The following is a 19,675-nucleotide window of genomic DNA, read 5'->3' on the forward strand; positions in this document are numbered from 1 at the left end:
GGTGGGTTTATATGTGTATGTATATATAGATGTTTTTAACCGATGATTTCTCCTGACCTGTGTGCAGAAAATAAGGAAGAGTAGCTAAGTGACTTTAAGTCTTCCATGTAATCAAAAGACCATAGAATAGAAACAGTACTTTATGAAAATGACTTTACGAAACTTGTTCTTCTCTCCATCAAAAATTATATTTATTTAAAAATTCACATATAGTAAAATTAATCCTTTCTTGAATATAATTTTTGACAAATGCATACAGTCAAATAACTATAATCAAGATACAGAAACTTTCCATTATTAAAACAAATTCCTTGTGCTACCATTTTGTAATCAGTCTGCCATTTTTAACCCCTGACATCGACTGATTTGTTCTCTGTTCCTATAGTTTTGCCTTTTCCATGATGTCATATAAATGGAATCGAACAGTAAGTAGCCTTTTGAGTTTGGCTTCTTTTACTTAGCAAAATGCATTTGAGATTCATCTAAGTTGTTGCATGTATTGCAGTTCATCATCGTTTTTATTGCTGAGTAGGATTCCATTATATGGCTATCCCACAGTTTATTTATGCACCAGTTGAGGGAGATCCTCCATTTTTATTTTCCTCTATTGTTAGTGATCTGCAGGTCTAGCAAAGGGAAGAGGTGAGATTTTCCATTCAACAGGAGTAAGTTTCTTCTGAAAAGTCCAGCTTAGAAGTATGTCCTTGGGTAACATGTGCAAGAGGTTATACCAGGATAACTTACTTCTTCCCCTTACACTATACTTAAAATTGAAGAGTTAATCTTAAGTGAGCAGTATATCAAAGGAATAGGAGTTTGTCCTGAGTATAGTTAGATGATATCCTCAGAGCAGGCCTGACAAATATTCTGGAAGCCAAGTCATTTGTAGAGTATCAAAATTCTTTTTAATTAAAAAAAAAAACTGAAAAAGTAAAAATCACCTCAAATAAAACGACTTTAAAAATTTTATAAAGCAAAAGTCTCCTTTCAGCCTATGTAATCCCACTTCTAAAAGGTTTACAATTTGGTACATATATTTCCCAGCTTTTTCCTAAATTTATTCAGAAATACCTATATACACATGTATCATACATATACAAATGTTTTTGTTTATAAAAATGCATTCATATTATATCATTTCTTACTTTGTAAATAAATACAAAATTCTGCATACCATACAGATCAGAATGTATTCATAGATATACCCCATTATTTTAATGGATGTATAATATTCCACTAAATGAATGTGTCATAATTTATTTATTCATTTACCTATTGATGGACAGTTGGGTTGTATCCAATTTCTTTTTTTTGGTGACTATGAGATATAATTCATATACATACAATTCACCTATTTAAGGTACACAATTCATTATTTATAGTATATTCATAGAGTTGTACAATTATCACCATAATCAATTTTAGAACACTTTTAATCAACCTCTAAAGAAACCTCATACAATTCTATTATCCCAGCCCTGAGCAACCACTAATTCACTGTCTCTATATATTTACCAATTCTAGACACTTCATATATATGGAATCATATAATTATATAGTCTTTTGTAACTGGCTTTTTTTATTTAGCATGCTTTCAGGGTTCTTCCATGTTTGTAGTATATTATTAGAAGTGCTCCTTCTTCTCCTTTTTGGAAGAGTATGTAAAGAATTTGTATTAATTCTTTAATGTTTGCTAGAATTTATCTGAGAAGCCATTTGAGCCTAAGCTTTTTCTTGTGGGCATTTTGAAAAATTATTAATCTCTATGCTTATTATAGATCTTTATGGATTGTTTTCCATTGGTTTCAGTAGTTTGTGTGTTTCTAGGAATTTTTCTATTTCATCTAAGTTATCTAATTTATTGATATATAAATGTGCATAGTTTTCCTTCATACTTTTTTATTTCTAAAAGGGTGGTAGTAATGTTCCCTCCTTCACTTCTGATTCCGGTAATTTGAGTCTTCTTTTTTTCCTGGTCAATCTAACAAAAGGTTTGTCACTTTTGTTGATATTTTTTATAGAACCAACTATTAGCTTCATTGACATTCTCTATTGTTGTTATATTCTCTGTCATTTATTTATCTAATCTTTTTTATTTATTTCCTTCTCCTTGCTCTAAGTTTAGTTTGCTCTTCTTTTCCCAGTGTCTTAGGCATAAGACATATTGATATGTGATCTTTCTTGTTAAATATAAGGCATTTGTATTTATAAATTTCTTTCCAAGCACTGCTTTTGGTGCATCCAACATTTTGGTATGTTGTGTCTTTTCATTCATCCCAGGGGATTTCCTAATTTCCCTTGTGATTTTTTATTTGACCCATTGGGCATGTAATAGTGTGTGTAATTCATGTTTATAAGTTCCTCAACTTTCTGTTATTGATTTATTTTTTAAAATTTTTATTTATTTATGATAGTCACAGAGAGAGAGAGAGAGAGAGAGAGGCAGAGACACGGGAAGAGGGAGAAGCAGGCTCCATGCACCAGAAGCCCGACGTGGGATTCGATCCCGGGTCTCCAGGATCGCGCCCTGGGCCAAAGGCAGGCGCCAAACCGCTGCGCCACCCAGGGATCCCTGTTATTGATTTTTTTTAATAAAATAATTTTTATTGGTGTTCAATTTACCAACATACATAATAACACCCAGTGCTCATCCCGTCAAGTGTCCCCCTCAGTGCCCGTCACCCACTCACCCCCACCCCCCGCCCTCCTCCCCTTCCACCACCCCTAGTTCGTTTCCCAGAGTTAGGAGTCTTTATGTTCTGTCTCCACTGCGCCACCCAGGGATCCCTGTTATTGATTTCTAACTCTATTCCATGAAGTCAGAAAACATGATTTCAGTCCACTTAAATTTACTAAAAATTTTTTTTATGTTCTATGACATGATCTAACCTGGAGATATTTCATGTGCCCTTAAGAAGAATGTGTGAATCTGTGCTGGGTTAAGTGTTCTATAAATCACTTTAACGTCTAGTTCATTATGGCACTGTTCAAGTCTTTTATTTCCTTGTTTATCATCTAATTGTTCTATTATTGAAAATGGGCTGAATACCCCAACTCTTATTGTAGACTTGTGTATTTCTCCCTTCATTTAGTTCAGTTTTTGAATCATGTATTTTGGTGCTCTGTTGTTAGGTGTGTATATATATATATAAATTTTGCTCTTTCTGATGGGTTGACTCTTTTATCATTATGTCAGTTTATATGTCTAATGATATTTTTTGTTTTAAAGTCTATTTTATCTGATATTAATATAGCCACTCCAGTTTTCTTACAGTTGCCATTTGCCTGATATTTCTTTCTATTCTTTTACCTTCAAACTGTTTGTATCTTTGAATATAAAGTGTGACTCCAACAGATAGCATAGAGGTGAATCTTGTTTGTTTTTCCCAGTCTGATCCATTTTCTCAGTTTAATCCATTCATATTTATTGTTATTATTAATACAGGTGGACTTAAGACTGCCATTTTAGTGTTTGTTTCCTGTATGTCTCCAGGTTTGTTTTTTTTTGTCTTTCTCTATTCATCCTTTTGCACTGAATATTTTCTAATGAAAAATTTCTTTAATAATATTTTCACTATATATTTTCAGTTAGTTCCATAGTGGTTGCTCTAGGGTTTACCATACAAATCTTAACTGAATTGGCTTCAGACATATAAACTAAATTCCAATTATATGAACACCTTATTCCTATATGAACCTATTTCTCTCTCCACTTTTTTGTAGTATTGTTATACATATTACTTCTACACATTAACCCAACAATACACTGTTACAATTATTACTTGATATAATTTTGCCTTTTAAAGAAGCTCAAAGAAGAAAGAGCAAATAAATATTTGATACTTTTATATATTAATTTTGTTTCCCATTTCTTGCTTTCACTTGTTCCTATAGATTTGAGTTACCATCTAGAGTCATTTCTATAGTCCAATACAGCTTTGCTTCCACTCATCCCCTATGTCCTATGATTAGCAAACAAACTGCATTTTATATATTATAAATCCAACAATGCAACTATGTACATATTGCTTTATAAAATTGCTTTTTAAATTATTAAGAGAAGGAAAAATGCATTAGACAGTCTTTTCTAATTATGTAATTACTTTTACCCGTGTTGTTTCCCTATGTGTAGATTTAAATTATTATCTGAGGTCACTTCTTTCTTACTGAAGAATTTACATTAATATTCCTATTAGGTCTGTCAGCAACAACAGTTTATGACTATGTGGGAAAGCTTGTATTTTATCTTCATTTTTAAAAACATAGCTTTATTGGATGTAGGATTCTATACTGACAGTTGTTTTCTTTGAGCACTTTGAATGTGTTATTACACTGCCACCTCCATTGTTTCTGATGAGAAGTCAGCTGTTAATCTGATTGGGGTTCTCTTGTAAGTGATGCTTCATTTTTCTCCTGTCACTTTCAAGAGTTTCCCTTTGTCTTTGAGTTTTATGTTTTTCATTTTTATTATGATGTATCTGTGGATTTCTTCTTTATCCTACTGGGGGTTTGTTGAAATTCTTGAATGTGCAGGTAATGTTTCTCATCAAATATAGAACATTTACATCCATTATTTATTGGAATATTTTTTCTGCTTCTTCCTTTCTCTTCTCTTTTTCTGGTCTTCTCATTACAAGCATGTTGGAGTGCTTAATGGTCCCACTCTGTGTTCAACTTTCTTCATTTTTTTTCTTCCTGTTCTTCAGCCAAAATAATATCCTCTCACTTAATACTTACACCCCAATGAGGTAAGTAGTATTGTTATCCTCATTTTATAGAAAACTGAGGCTCAGATTAAGTGAATTGCCAAGTTCACAAAGTGGTAAGTGTGGCGTGAAGTTCACACAGATCTGATTCCAAAGTTTGTACTACTTCTCTATATCATACTTTCTTTCTATTCTACAGCAACTACAAACGAACAACTGATGGATTTGGGAATGAGTGGCTCTCTTCTAGAGAATGCTTTCTTCCCACCCTCCTTTAGTATTGTTTGCTAGTATGTTCGTCTTCTAAAATTAATATATCTAATATATTAGATATTCATTCAATGTTTATTGCTTTGAATTCAATGATTACTCAATGGAAGCTAGATTAAATGACTATGAGAACATCAACATTTTGGCCTAAATGCTTTCATTAGAAAAATATATAGCTTTTTGAAGACACTGATAACTTTATGGGGAAGCACTCATTAACTATGTGGACTGACTTATGAAAATACATATTGTCACTGATGATAGTTCTCATTCAACAGCATTTGTTGATGTTTAGGCCTGGGGTCTTGGTCATTTATTTACTAGATGGATATAATTAGGGATAAATGAGCTCTAGTAAATAAATATTTCAACATTTAATTAGTTTTGTAGTTCTGCATATAGGAGGCAATCTTGGAAATAATGTTATCTTCAGGGACAAATATTTAAGACCCCAGATAAATTATAAAGACTTAAAAAATCCTTAGAAATAATCCTTTGTAATTTATCCTGAGAAAATGATATTCTTTGTACCCTATACTTCATACTTTGCATATGTCTGTCCTATATAGTCTTTGATTATAAAAAATGTTTTCTACCAATTCATTCTGAAACTGAGAGGGATTATCTTAGATTTTTCTCTCCCCCAGTTAGTTTCTCTTCTTCAAATCCAAACAAATTGTTATCTATACACAAATCCTAGATCCAAGATTCTGATGCAAGAAAGACCTCCTGTGACTCACCATCTATATATCTTTTAGCTACCACTGATTTCTGGAGTGTTATCTGTAGCAGATGATATGAGAGAAGTAGCCTGGAGATCTGACCGCTGCTTTCTGTTCTTTCCAAATTCTATCACCAATATTTTCCCACGTAGTTTATATCCATTTACTAGATGTAATGCTTGCCATGCTATCTCCTTATCTAAAAGAGAAAGAAGAAAACATCAATTTACATAGGGCTTAATAATTCTATTCCAAGTCTAGTTTATGTTGTTTTGCCTTGGAGTTAAATATAGGCTATAATGCTACATAGTTATTTAATTTTATTATCTTTTCCATAATCTCAAATTTGTATAACTCAGCAAGGTTAAGAATAATAACAATAAAACTTAAAATGGATGTTTGAGAGTGTCTCCTAATTCAAAGGGTAAAGAAACAAGAATATAGACAGTGTGTCAAAGAAAGTTAAGCTATGACTAATAAGATATGAACCTCTATCTTAGATAACAGATTACAGGTATTGTGATAATAAAATCATTTTCAAAATGGATGACACAAATAAAAGATGTTATCATAGTACTGAGGACATTTTGTTACTTTTTTCTTTAGATGGCAGAGTGGGAGCCCTCCTTGGGATAAATAAGTTTAAGAATTCTTATAGGCATATGGATGCCTGAGGTGTAAGAGTATACAGTGTATAGCAGGAGTTTTCAATTTATGGGTCTCAGAGCCTAGATGTAAAAAAACTTGGAAGTGGAATCATTGCCCAGAGTATGTGAAATCATAGGTAGACAAGCAATGTCTTTAGACTAAACCAATTTATGTCTCACATATGTATACACTACCAATTTTCAAATGTTATACTGCTGTTCTTAGTAAAACAACTGTCTACTTTAAAGTACTTAGTTTATAAAACCTTTTCATTATATATTTTTTCAATTAGTGGATCATATTAGCTTGAGGTCAATGAAATATATTTTAAGTTTAAAAAGGGCCCTTATCCCTGATAAGACTGAAAATCACTAGTATGGAAGATCCACAAACCTTCAACATGATAGGAAAGATGATATAAGAATGTATGAAAAAAGTGGAGGGGAGTTTGGTACTGCTTATGTGTAAAAGCACTTGCCTATATATAGATTACTAGGCCATTTATCAGTAATGATAGATTAGGGATAATGAAAGCTATATCTCCTACCCAGCTTCCAAAAAAAGAGATAGTCTGGTTTGTTATAGAAAATGGATTTCCTAGATTATTGTTCTCTTTTAATTAGGATACTGAAGTTATGTATTAAGAAGAAACAATAGTTAAAAGAATTTATTATCACCCACTAGTTAATTATGAATTACTAGTGAATCAGCATATTCACTTATATTGTCTCCTTGTCCCAAAGGAATAGGGCAGGCAAGTATAAGTATTCTGACCAGAATACCAATATATTAGTAAGTAATACAATTATAACTTGAACTAGAAATACTGTCATCAGCAAAGGGAAGGTAAATTTTGATATAGAGAAGGAAGTGTCAAGATTGGGGACAACTGAGGACAATGGGATAAAGTGGCCAAACATGCACTGTCAATGGAAAAGAGGAAGCATAGAAGGGAGAATAGAGGAACACTGAAAACATATTTTCCTTCTCTTTCTTTCCTCCCATGTGCTTTTTCAAGCACATGCTTTTCATGTGCTATGGAGAAATCAAAGGGCTAGATCTAAATTAGAGAAGGTATATATAAATAGTCTCCAATAAACTGATGCTACAATTAATTGTCCAGATGAAGCTACTTACTGGGAAAGGTGATAAAAGCCTGCCCCCTCATTCGTCCAGTCATGATTCGGAACTGAATTGGCGGTCCTTTTTTCTCCTGGAACCGGGCGAACAATGAGACAAGATCTCTTTCGGTCACCCGAGGGCTAAGGTTCTTCAGGTATAACACCTAAAGGTATAAACCGAGGATCAACAGAAATATCACATAAGGGAGGTAAGGCAACTATTTCACTTTGGTTAAATTTGTTTCAGAAAAAGATGGCAGATTGAATATAGGCATCTAATTTCACTCCCTCCAGAAAGCTCTCTAAAACTATAGGGGCATTTAAAAAAAATACAGACCCACAAGATCAGAAAGAACAAGGAAAGGAGGCAATAGCAGCAATATTCTGGAAGCTGAAAAATAATTAGATAAATGTACTCAAGAAAGCTGAATCTTAAACCAGCAATGGGGAAAGCCAGGAACCAACCCAATGTACACCTAAGAATCCTCAAACAATTTAGGAACTGAAAGCTTCAGGTACCTTAAGCAATGAATGTAAAGGGATAAGGTGGCTAGATTGAAAGTTGTTTAAAAGCCACCTAGATTTTGAAATATCCTCCCCTGAAATTAGCTATTTAGTAAAGACCAATCCCAATTCTGGTGAATACCAGTGGTTCATTTTCTGAATATGGGGAATGCCAGACACAGATGAGGGTGTAAATACTATATCTGAATATAAGGAGATTAAGATAAATAAGACACACTAAATATGATTAGCTCCAAGAGAAAAGATTTTTTAAAAAAATACTGATTTGGCATTGGGAATTTCTTCAACAAATGAACCAGCCAGATGGCTTTAACATGAAGCTAAAAGTCAACATGGCCCACTCATGTGCCGAGAACTTCCAATCTGCTTTTTGGCCATTACTCATAAATATGGGCACAGAATACCAGGCATCTGAGGAAAGCCTCTTATGTTAAAGAGAGAACAGAACAAACAGAAATGAAAGCAAATGAAAAAAAACAGACCATCAAGGTGAAGAAAACTTCAAAAAAACCCGTCACTAATACTCTCAGAAAAATGAGAAAATATTCTATTAGGAATGGAATACTAGAAAAATAACATTCAAGAAAACAAAGAACCCTCCGATGCTATTAAACTTATGTTCTTATCAGCTTAAGATAGACTGTTATAAGTAAGCCCCATTGTAACCCCAAAGAAAATACCTATGTAAGATAAACAAAAGAAAGGAAGAAAGGAAAAATCACATCACTACAAAAAAAATCAATGAAACAAAAGGAAATATTAGGAGAGTAAAAGAGGGACAAAAGAGCTACAAGACAGAAAACAAATAATAAATGGTGATAGTAAGTCCCTCCCTATCAATAATTATATCACATCTAAGTATTTTAAATTCACTAATCAAAGACACAGAGTGTCTGAGTGAATAAAAAATCAAGATTCAACTATAGCTGTCTACAAGAAACTGACTTTATATTTTAAGGCTACATATAAGCTAAAAATGAAAGGATAGAGAAAGATATTCCATGCAAATGTTAACCAAAAGAAAGCATGGGTGACCATGCTTTTATCAAGCAAAATAGATTTTAAGTCAAAACTGTCAAAAGAGACAAAAATGGACATTATATAATGACAAAAGGGTCAATTCACTGAGAAGATATAACAACTATACATATGCATGCAACGTCAGAGCATCTAAATATATGAAGCAAACACTGAGAGGACTGAAAGGAAAAACAGCAACACAATAATACTAGGAGATTTCAATATACTTCACTTCCAATAGCATACGGAAAACTAGAAAATTCACAAATATGTAGAAATTAAAAGTCATACTCTTGAACAACCAATGGGTGAAAGAAGAAATAACAAGGGAAGTTAGAAAATATCTTGAGGCAAATGAAAACGAAACCACAACATAACAACATTTATGGGATGCAGTGAGAGCTGGGAAGGATTTTTTTAAGATTATTTATTTATTCATTCATTCATTCATTCATTTATGAGAAAGAGAGAGAGGCAGAGACACAGGCAGAGGGAGAAGTAGGCTCCATACAGGGGGCCCCATGTGGGACTCAATCCCGGAACTCCAGGATCACGCCCTGGACGGAAGGCAGGCGCTCAACCACTGAGCCACCGAGGCATCCCAGGAATTTTATAATAATAAATGCCTACATTAAAAAAAGATATCGGGTCTTGAGTTCAAGTTCAACCTTGGGCATTGGAGCCTAGTTAAAAAAGAAGAGAAAAAGATCTTAAATAAACAACTCTATAACTTAAGGAACTAGAAAAAGGAATAAACTAAATCCAGAGTTAGTAGAAGGAAAGAAAGATTAAAGCAGAAATAAAAAAGATTAGAAAAACAATAGAAGAAAAACAACTAATAGCTGTTTTTTTTTTAAAAAAAGATCAACAAAATTGACTACTTCTAGCTAGACTGAGAAAAAAGAAGACTCAGGTAAAATCAGAAATAAATGAGATGGTACAACTGATGCCACAGAAATAAAAAGGATTGCAAGAGACTACTATGAACAACTATATGTCAATCTAGAAAGATAAATTCTTAGAAACATACAACCTACCAAGACTAAATCATGAAAAAATAGAAAATCTAAAGAGTTTTAGAAAAGCTGTGAGATTTAATCAGTAATCAAAAACCTCCCAGCAAAGGAAAGCCCAGGATCAGATAAGTTTAAGTTTAAAAAGGGTTCATGAGTGAATTCTACCAAACATTTAAAGAATTACTGCCAATCCTTCTCAAACTCTTCCAAAAAACTGAAGAGGAGGAAACACTCCCAAACTAATTTTATGAGGCCAGCATTACTCTGATAACAAAAGAAAAAAAAAAAGGACATTATAAGGAAACTACAGGCCAATATCCCTGATGAATACAGAGGCAAAAATTCTCAAAAGAAAAGTAGTAAAATGAATTCAAAAGCACATTAAAAGGATCATATACCATGACCAAGTGAATTATCTCTGGAATATAAGGATGTTTCCATGTATAAAAATTAATGTAATATACTACCTTAACAGAATAAAAGATAAAAATTACATGGTCATCTCAATAGATGCAAACAAAGCACTTGGCAAAATCCAACACACTTTCATGATAAAAATGCTTAAGAAATTAGGAATAGAAGGAATTTATTTCAACATAATATAGGCCAAATATGGAAGGCCCAGAGCTAATGTCATGCTCAACAGTGAAAAACTGAAAGCTTTCCCTCTAAGATCAGGAACAAGTCCAGGATGCCCACTCTTGTCACTTCTATTTAACCTAGTTCTGGAAGTCCTAGCCAGAGCAATTAGAAAAGAAAAAAGAAATAAAAGACATCCAAAATGGAAAGGAAGAAGTAAAATTATCTCTGTTTGTATATGACAAGATCCTATGCGTAGAAAACCCTAAAGAGTCCACAATAGCCAAACTGTGGAAGAAGCCTTGATGTCCATCAACAGATGAATGGATAAAGAAGATGTGGTATATATGTACATATATACATACATGTATACACACAATGGAATATTACTCAGCCATTAGAAAGGACGATACCCACCATCTGCTTCTACATGGATGGAACTGGAGGGTATTATGCTGAATGAAGTAAGTCAAATGGAGGACAATCATTAAATGGTTTCACTCACACAGGGAATATAAAAAACAGTGAAAGGAATTACAGAGGAAAGGAGAGAAAATGAGTGGGAAAAATTAGAGAGGGTAACAAAACACGAGAGACTCCTAACTCTGGGAAACGAACAAGGGGTAGTGAAGGGGAGGTGGGTGGGGGGATGGGGTGACTGGGTGATGGGCACTGAGGAGGGTACTTGACGGGATGAGCACTGGGTGTTGTACTATATGTTGGCAAATCAAATTTCAATAAAAAAATAAAATAAAATAAGAAAGCCCTAAAGAATCCACAATTAACTATTTTAACACAGGTTAAACTAATAAATTCAGTCAAGTTGTAGGACACAAAGTCAACATACAAAACTTAGGAGCAAAAAAAAAATCACCAAAGTGAAAAGGCAAAACACAGAATAGGAAAAAATATTTGCGGATCATGTATCTGAAAAAGGATTATATCTAAAATAAATGAAGCTCTTAAAATACAATAACAAAAAAACTCCATATAACACAATTTTAAAAATGAGTAAAAGGCCTGCATAGTCATTTCTTCAAAAAGACAAACAAGTGGCCAACAGGTATATAAAAAGATTCTCAATATCACTAATCATCAAGAAAATGCAAATCAAAACTTCAATGATGTATCACTTCACACCTGCTAGGATGGCTATTAATAACAACAACAAAAACAAGTGTTGGTGAGGATATGGAGAAATTCTAACCTTTGTACACTGCTGGTTGGAATGTAAATGGGTGTAACCACTACGGAAAACAGTATGGAGCTTCCTCAAAAAATTAAAAATAGAACTAAAATAGAATCCAGGAATCCCACTTCTGAGTATATACCCAAAAGAACTGGGATCATCCTGATGCATGGAAAAAGAATATGTGTATAAATACAATGGAATGTTATTTGGCCTTAAAAAAGAATCTTGTCATTTGCTACAACAAAAACTTGGAAGACACTATGCTAAGTGAAATAAACCAAACACAGAAGAACAAATACCACATGAGAATTTGTAGAATACTAAATGGGAATTTGTATCAGGTATCTAACATAGTCAAACTCATAAAAGCAGGGTAGAATCACGTTTACCAGGAGGCTCAGAGGTGGAGTAACTGGGGAGATGTTCATCAAGTGTACACAGTTTCACTAATGCAAGATGAATAAGTCCTAAACATCTACTGTACAACAGAGCGCACATAGTTATCAATACTATATTAGATAAAATTTATTGAGGGGATCTTATGTTAAATATTATCAAAAGAAAAAAGGAGGAAGGAAGTTTCTAGAGGTGATGCTTTAAGTTTAGGGCATTGTATATGGTGATGGTTTAATGGTATACACTTATTTTCAAACTCACCAAGATGCATACATTAATATGTACAGCTTTACTGGGTGTTAATATGTAAGTGATGAATCATTAAATTCTACTCTTGAAACCAACATTTCACTATGTTAACTAAAATGTAAATAAAAAATTGGGGGGATCCCTGGGTGGCGCAGCGGTTTGGCGCCTGCCTTTGGCCCAGGGCGTGATCCTGGAGATGCGGGATCGAATCCCACGTCGGGCTACCGGTGCATGGAGCCTGCTTCTCCCTCTGCCTGTGTCTCTGCCTCTCTCTCTCTCACTGTGTGCCTATCATAAATAAATAAAAATTAAAAAAAAAAATTGGGGCGCCTGGGTGGCTCAGTTGGTTAAGCATCTGTCTTTGGCTCAAGTCATGATCCCAGGGCCTCAGCAGGGATCCTGCTTCTCTCTCTCCTCCATTCATGTTCTCTGTCACTATCTCTGTCTCTGTCTCTAATGAATAAAAAGCTTTTAAAAAAAACTGATACTAAAAAACCCAACGAAACAAAAAAATGTACAGCTTTTTATATGTCAAGGGTAAGAAACACAATGGGGAAAAGATAGTTCCTTCAGTAAATGGTGTTGGGAAAAGTTGGTATCCACATGCAAAATAATAAAACTGGACTCATTTTATATCACACGCATAAAAATCAACTCAAAATGTGTCAAAATCTTAAACATAAGACCTGAAACTCTAAAACTCCCAGAAGAAAACTTAGGGGAAAAGCTTTATGACATTGCCTTGACAATGATTTCTTGAATATTACATCAGAAGCACAGGCAGAAAAAGCAAAAATCAAGTAGAACTACATCAACTGAAGCACTGTACGGCAAAGGAAACAATCAGCAAAGTGAAAAGGTAACTTACAGAATGGCAGAAAATATTTAGAAATCATATATCTTATTAAAAGTTAATATCTAACATATACGAGGAACTCCTACAACCCAATAGCAAAAAAACAAGTAACCCAAATTTTTAAAATGGGCAAAAGACCTAAATAGACATTTCTCCAAAGAACACATGTAGGAAATAAGTTGGTAAGGATGGAGAAAAACTGGAATTCTTGTACACTGTTGGCAGAATGTCAAATGGTACAACCACTATGGAGAAAAGTATAAAGGTCCCTCAAAAAATTAAAAATAGAACTACCATGGTCCAGCAATCCCACTTCCAGATACTTATCCAAAAGAATTAAGATCAGAATATCAAAGAGATAGCTGAACACATATGTTCATTGCAACACTGTTCATGATAGTCAAGAGGTGGAAATGTTCATCATGGATAAAGAAGATGTGGAATATACACACAATGGAATATTACTCAGCCAGGAAAAGGAAGTAAATCTGGTCATATGCTACAACATGGACGAATCTTGAGTGCACTATGCTAAGTGAAATAAGCCAGTAACAGAAAGACAAATACTGTAGGACTTCACTTATATGGTATCTACAGTAGTCAAACTCATTGAAGCAAAAGGTAGAATGGTGGTTGTCAGGGGCTGAGGGGAGAGGGAAATGGGAAGCTGTTGTTCCATATTTATAAAATTCAGTCACATAGAATGAAAAAGTTCTAGAGATCTACTATACAGCACTGTGCTTACAGTTAACAATACTGTAATATATACTTAAAATTTGGTTAAGAGAGTAGATCTCAAGTTATGTTTTTTACTACCATAAAAAAAGATGGAGGAAAAAATCTATATATTTTAGCTGGAATAAATTATATCCTTTATAATTTAATGGAACTTGAGAATAATTCAGACAGAAGCAGCACAAAAAAAGAGCTAGAAAATAGAGCCCACTTAAAAAACTTAACCACTGAAGCATGGATAAATGTATTAAACACTGTAATAAGCAAGAGACTCTATGTCTCAAAGGCTTTAGAAGCTGGATATTTGCATATTTAGCATTTAAATATACTTCTATCTTAAAGGCAAAGGCACAGACTAACTGACTTGTGATTCACTTAAATAAATTCAGGTGATCTAGAGTTCTGGCTCTGAAATACCTAAGATAAAAGTATCGTCAAATAAATAACCATAGAAAGGAGTATGTGAAACATACTGCAAGTTTCTCACCAAGTAGGAAAGATCCATACTAAAATTGTTCCCTTTGATATGAACACTTTTAAAAATCAAGAAGACTTCTGGTCAAGGTAGCTTGGTCATTTCTTGCTTGGATGCATCTTCTCTGTTCCAAACACACATGTGCGCACGTGCACGCACAAACACACACACATCCATATACATGTGTATGTATCGATGGATATATCAACACATATATATATTCATATATATGAACATAATTGTACACACAGATGCAGCTAGGCTCAAAAACAAGATAAACATTTCCGTGAAACAGAAAAACAGATACGCCAAGTAATAACACAGGATCAAACTTCCTGGCATCCTTCTGCAATATACAGTATTATTTTGCATGTTTTGAACTTTGTATAAATAGTACTATATTGTATTTTTTTTGCAAGTATCTGTTTTAAAGTTTTAGAGACTATTTTTTAGAACAGTTTTAGAATTACAGAACAACTGAGAAGATAGAATAGTTCCCATATACTCCATACCCAGTTTCAATTATTATTAACATCTTACATTACTATGGTGCATTTGTTGAAATGAATTAATATTGATACCTTATTATTAACCAAAGCCCATAGTTTATTTAGATTTTCTTAGTTTTTCCCTAATGTCCATTTTTTGTTCCAGGACTTCATCCAGGATACTACAGCATATTTAGTTTTCACGTGTCTTTAGGCTCTTCTTTGGTTGTGGCAGTTTCTCAGACTTTCCTTGGTTTTAATGATCTTGATAGTTTTGAGGCATACTAGTCAAGTATTTTGTAGGATGGCCCACTACTAGAATTTTTTTTTCTAGTGGTTAGATTGGGATTGTGGATTATGAGAAGGAAGACCAGAGAGGAAAGTGCAATTTTGATCACAACATATCAAGCATGCACAGGGTCGACACGATTAATGACTATTGATGTTGGCCTTAATTACCTAGCTCAGTGTTGTTAGGTTTCTACACTGCAATATTACTTTTTTCCTGCCTTTCCATACTGTACTCTTTGGAAAGAAGTCACTTAAGAACTCAAAACTAAGTAGTGGAAAGTTATGTTCCCCTAGTTTGAGGTGGAGCATCTATATAAATTATTTAGAATTCTTCTGTGTGAGATATTTGTCTTCTCTCCCAGTTATTTGATTTACTCAATCATTTTACTTATCAGTATGGAGTCATAGCAATTTATCCTATACTTTAGGTTATAATCCATTATTAACTTATCTAGTTTGTTGTACAAATTGTTCCAGTTTTGGTCATTAGAAACTCTTTCAGTTGGCTCCTGTACTCCTTTGGCATATACTCAACGTTTTTATGTTGGGATTTTCAGCACTTTCCTACTTTCTGTCACTACAATATGCTCAAGTCTCATCTTGTATATTCCCTGCCTCAGTACTAGAATCAGTCAGTTCTCTAAGCAGCTCTGGTTACTTTTTTTTTTTTTATATAAAAAGAGTGTGAGCAGGGGGAGGGTGGAGCAGAAGTAGAGGGAGAGAGAATCCTAATAAGGCTCCACACACTCAGCACAGAGCCCAATGCAGGGCTCAATTTCACAACCCTGAGATCATGACCCGAGCTGAAATCAAAAGTTGGACACTTAACCAACTGAGCCACCCAGGCACACCATTGGTTCTTTTCATTAGAGAATGGTATTTACAAACTAAGATTTGGGTGCTGAATGTGCTCGTTGCTACTGGAGTATCACTTCATTTAGATCTCCTCAGCTGATAGAGAAAAACTTATATGTCTATACTAACTTGTGTGTATATACACACCTATAAATATTTTATATGTACCCATCTTTATATTAAGTTAAACATTATTTCATTCTGATGTCTCAAACTCTAAACCATTATGAATCATTCTAGCTTCTTTTCATTGCTTATCTGTATATTACACCAGTGAAAAATCTGGTTCCCGCCATCTGCCATCCATTTACTTAACTGCTCCACTCATTATACCTATGTATCAGTATCAAGATTGCTAACCAATACCCCCATGAGATACAAACTTATTAACTAGGGTACAGTGATTATATGCAGCTGTTTTTAGTCTTCTAGATTCCACATATTTCCAAAAATACTGAAGTCAGTACCTTTCACCCCCCCATACCTTCGCTGAGGTTGTTTCACATATTTATAACACAGATTCTCTTATTATAGTCTGCATTCTTTCCTGGGGTTCCCCTACCTCTCAAATGATTCTTTAATATTTGTGTACATTAAGGGTCGCTCTTCATGCTGTACAGTTTTATGGATTCTGATAAATGCATATCTTGCACCGACCATTATTTAGAATAACTTTACTACCTTAAAAATCCCCTGTGCTTCACCTATTTCTCTTTCCCAACCCCCTAAACTGGCAACCATTGATCATTTACTATCTCTACGTTTTTGAATTTCTGGAATGTCATATAATTTGAATTATACAAAATGTAGCCTTTTCATACTGGTTTTCACTTATTAATATATTAACAGTTTCTCTATGTCTTTCTGTGGCTTTCCAGATCATTTCTCTTTATTGATGGATTATATTCCACTGTACAGATGCAGCACAGGAGAATGTATCCATTCATCTATCAAAGGACATCCTGATTGCTTCCAGTTTTTGGCAATTATGAGTAAAACTGTTACAAACATTCACATGATGGTTTTTGTATAAATATCAGTTTTAAAATCAATTGGGCACATAACTAAAAGTATAATTTATGGATTATATGGCAAAACTATGTTTAGCTTTGTGAGATTGCCAAACTGACTTCAAAGACGTACTATTTTGGATTTTCAATAGCAATGAATAAGAATTCCTGTTGCTTAGCATCCTCAATAGCATTTGGTATGGTCAGTTTTATTGTGAATTTTAGCCATTCTAATAGGTTGGTAATGGCATCTCACGGTTGTTTTATTTTGTAATTCCCAGATGACAAATGATGATGAGCTCCTTTTCATATGCTTCTTTGACATGTATATAACTTCCTTGTTGAGGTATCTATTCTTACATTTTGGCCATTATTTCATTGGGTTGTTTGTTTTACTACTGTTGAGTTTTAACAGGTCTTTGTATATTTTAGATACAAGTCCTTTATTAGACATGTTTTATAAATATTTTTTCTAGTCTATGGCTTGTCTTTTGATTTTCTTAGAAGTGTATTTCATATAGCAGAAGTTTATAAATTTAATAAAGTCTGATTTAACCATTTTTTTTTCTTTCACAAATCATACTTTCGGTATTGTATCTATAAATGTATCACCAAATACAAAGTCATTTAGGATTTTCTTCTAGTAGCATTATAGTATTGTGTTTTACATTTAGATCTATGATTAATTTTGAGTTAATTGTTTTATAGGATCTAAAATCTGTATTTAGATTCTTATTCTGCATGTGGATAAGCAGTTAGTTATTTTAGCACGATTTCCTGAAAAGAGTATCTTTCCTTCATTGAATTGCCTTTGCTCCCTCATCAAAGATTAGTTCATCATATTTGTGTGAGTCTATTTCTGGAGTCTCTATTCTGCTCCACTGATCTATGTATCTTTCTTTTTTCACCAATACCTTTCTTGATTACAGTAAATCTTAAAGTTGGGTAGTATCAGTTCTCCAACTTTGTTCTTCAGTATTGTGTCAGATATTCTGGGTCTTTTGTTTTTCCATGTAAACATAACCAGTCGGTCTATATCCACAAAGTAGCTTGACAAGATTTTATTGGGATTGTGTGGAATCTACGTGTCATTTTGGGAAGAACTGACATCTTAACAATATTAGATCTTCCAATCCATGAACATAGGTTATCTCTGCATTTATTGATGATCTTCTTTAAATTTTTAGCAGTTTTATACTTTTCTGTGTATAGATCCTGTACATATTTTTTTATTTTATTTTTTTTAAAGATTCTATTTATTTATTCATGAGAGACAGAGAGAGGCAGAGACACAGGCAGAGGGAGAAGCAGGCTCCATGCAGGGAGCCCGATGTGGGACTCAGTCCTGGGTCTCCAGGATCACTCCCTGGGCTGAAGGCGACGCTAAACCGCTGAGCCACCTGGGCTGCCCAGATCCTGTACATATTTTGATAGACTTGTACCTAAGTATTTTACTTTTTTGGTGCTTTTTATAAAACAGTATTGAGTTTTAAATCTCAATTATAATTGTTCATTCTTTAGTATACAGAAAAGCAATTGGTTTTTGTATATAAACCTTGTATCCTACAACCTGCTATATTCCACTTATTATTTCCAGTAGTTATTCACATTGTTGTTGATTCTTTGGGATTTTCTACATAGACATAGATCTGTGAGAAAAAAAGACAATTTTATTTTCTCTTTCTCAATCTGTGTGCTTTTTGTTTTTCTTTTTTTTAAATTTTATTGCACTAGCTAGCATTTTTAGTACAACAGTGAAAACAAGTACAGAAAGGGGACGTCCTTCCTTGCCTTATTCCTGATCAAAGGGGAGAGCATGCAGTTTCTCACCATCAAGTACATTGTTAGCTGTAGGGTTTTGTAGATATTCTTTATCAAGTTGGGAATGTTTCCTCCTATTCCTAGTTTGCTGAGAGTTTTTTGTTATGAATGGGTTTTGGATTTTGTTAAATGCCTTTTCTACATCAATTGAAATAATGATATAATTTTTCTTCTTTAGTTTGTTGAATGTTGAATCAGCCATAGATACCTAGAATAAATCCTATCTGATCATGGTATATAATTATTTTGATCTATTGTTGGATGTGATTTCCTAATATTTTGACTTCAATCAAAATATTTTAATCAAATATTTTTATTTTCCTAAAATTTAGGATTTTTGCATCTATGATCACGAGAGATATTTGTCTGAAGTTTTGCTTTAATTGATGATTTTATCTGGTTTTGGTATTAAGCTAATGCTGGTTTCATAAAATCAGTTAGAAAGTGTTCCCTCTCTTTCCATTTTATAGAGAAGATTGTAGAGATTAGGTGTCATTTTATGATTCCATTTTTGCCCTTCTCAATGTATCAATTATATTTCATTTTATAATTTTTAGTGGTTGCCTTACTTTACAATATTAATTTACAACTAATCTAAGTCCACTCTCAACATTATACCACTTCACAGGTAGTGCAGATAACTTATTAACAGTTATATACACCAAATACTAATTCCTCCCTCTTATCCCTTATAACATTC

The 19,675-nt window shown here is 33.6% G+C and overlaps 1 protein-coding gene across 4 annotated transcripts in view; it reads right to left on the reverse strand.

Moving 5' to 3' along the window:
- Positions 1–947: 947 nt before the first annotated feature.
- The window catches only part of RBM41 (RNA binding motif protein 41), a 57,722-nt gene continuing 38,994 nt past the window's right edge, over positions 948–19,675 (reverse strand). For all 4 annotated transcript variants that reach the window (XM_049107627.1, XM_035711988.2, XM_025431513.3 and 1 more), the window contains 2 exons: positions 7,484–7,631; positions 948–5,897 (listed from right to left, as the gene is read on the reverse strand). In XM_049107627.1, the coding sequence (XP_048963584.1) occupies positions 5,731–5,897; positions 7,484–7,631 (315 nt within the window). In that variant the 3' untranslated portion in view covers positions 948–5,730. The remainder of the gene's footprint in view (positions 5,898–7,483; positions 7,632–19,675) is intronic.

This window comes from Canis lupus, chromosome X (assembly GCF_003254725.2).
Source record: "Canis lupus dingo isolate Sandy chromosome X, ASM325472v2, whole genome shotgun sequence".
In the NCBI taxonomy this organism is placed as follows: domain Eukaryota; kingdom Metazoa; phylum Chordata; class Mammalia; order Carnivora; family Canidae; genus Canis; species Canis lupus.